Source organism: Geospiza fortis, unplaced genomic scaffold (genome assembly GCF_000277835.1).
Source record: "Geospiza fortis unplaced genomic scaffold, GeoFor_1.0 scaffold439, whole genome shotgun sequence".
NCBI classification, from domain to species: domain Eukaryota; kingdom Metazoa; phylum Chordata; class Aves; order Passeriformes; family Thraupidae; genus Geospiza; species Geospiza fortis.
Genome location: NW_005054618.1, coordinates 212,463 through 213,342, shown reverse-complemented (window position 1 = coordinate 213,342; position 880 = coordinate 212,463). Strand labels below are relative to the sequence as shown.

At 52.8% G+C, this 880-nt stretch overlaps 1 protein-coding gene across 1 annotated transcript in view; it reads right to left on the bottom strand.

Moving 5' to 3' along the window:
- The window catches only part of TARS2 (threonyl-tRNA synthetase 2, mitochondrial), a 4,963-nt gene extending 4,872 nt beyond the window's left edge, over positions 1 to 91 (bottom strand). Inside the window, 1 exon segment of the mRNA XM_031064705.1 lies at positions 3 to 91. Coding sequence (XP_030920565.1) covers positions 3 to 91 — 89 coding nt within the window.
- Between the last annotated feature and the right edge of the window lie 789 nt (positions 92 to 880).

The window sequence follows — 880 nt, the reverse complement described above, 5'->3', positions numbered from 1 at the left end:
ACCGGGGACGGGCCTCCGCAACCCCCCCCCCACGGAAGTCGCGTTGGATTCGCCCGCCCGTGCGGGAGCGCCGCACGCAGGACGGAACCATGGAGGGCGCAGGGGGGGAAGGGGGAGGAGCCGCACGGACCCCTCAAACCGGGGGTGAACGCGAGAAAGAACGGACCCGCCAAGGGTTGTTTGGTAGTTTTTATGCAGATCCTGAAGCCCACACCGGTATCAAACAGGTACGATGGAGGCAACTAAAAACCAACAAAAAAATAATTAAAATAAAATCAAGTAAAATCCCAACTTCATATAAAAGCCGCGCGGGCGGCTCTGGGTGTAAGGGGGGGACCCCTCTGAGCCCCCGCCGGGCTCCGGCTGCGTGTGGTGAACGATCCCGGAGGGAATTAAAAAGTGATTGCTATATACACACACGTAGAAAGTCAACAGTGATCCCGGGGGGAAAAACGAAACAAAACAAAAAATCCAAAGATCCCCAAATGAACCCAAACCCAACCACAGTCTTCCCAAGCAGGGCGGACAGGCTTGGGCCTTCTTGCTGCCAGTCCCATGGAGCTCCAAGGTGGGTTTGGGTGGGTTCCTCGACCCTTTTTTTGCCTTGTTTTGGTGCTTTTGGCAGACAGGAGGAACAGGGGGGTCCGTCCCCTCCCTGCAGCAGCAATTTGGGGATCGGCTGGAAACCAACACCCCAACACCACTCAGCGCTCCTCTCGAAGCTTTCAGAGTTTTTCCTTTTTTTTAATTTTTTTTTTTTGTCTTAACTCTTTCAACTACTACTGAAGGTTTTATTTAACAGCAACGTGGCTTCTTCTCGTTAAAACATCGGTTTTGTGTCTTGTTTTTTTTTTCTCACCCAATGCTGGGGGTGGGGGGA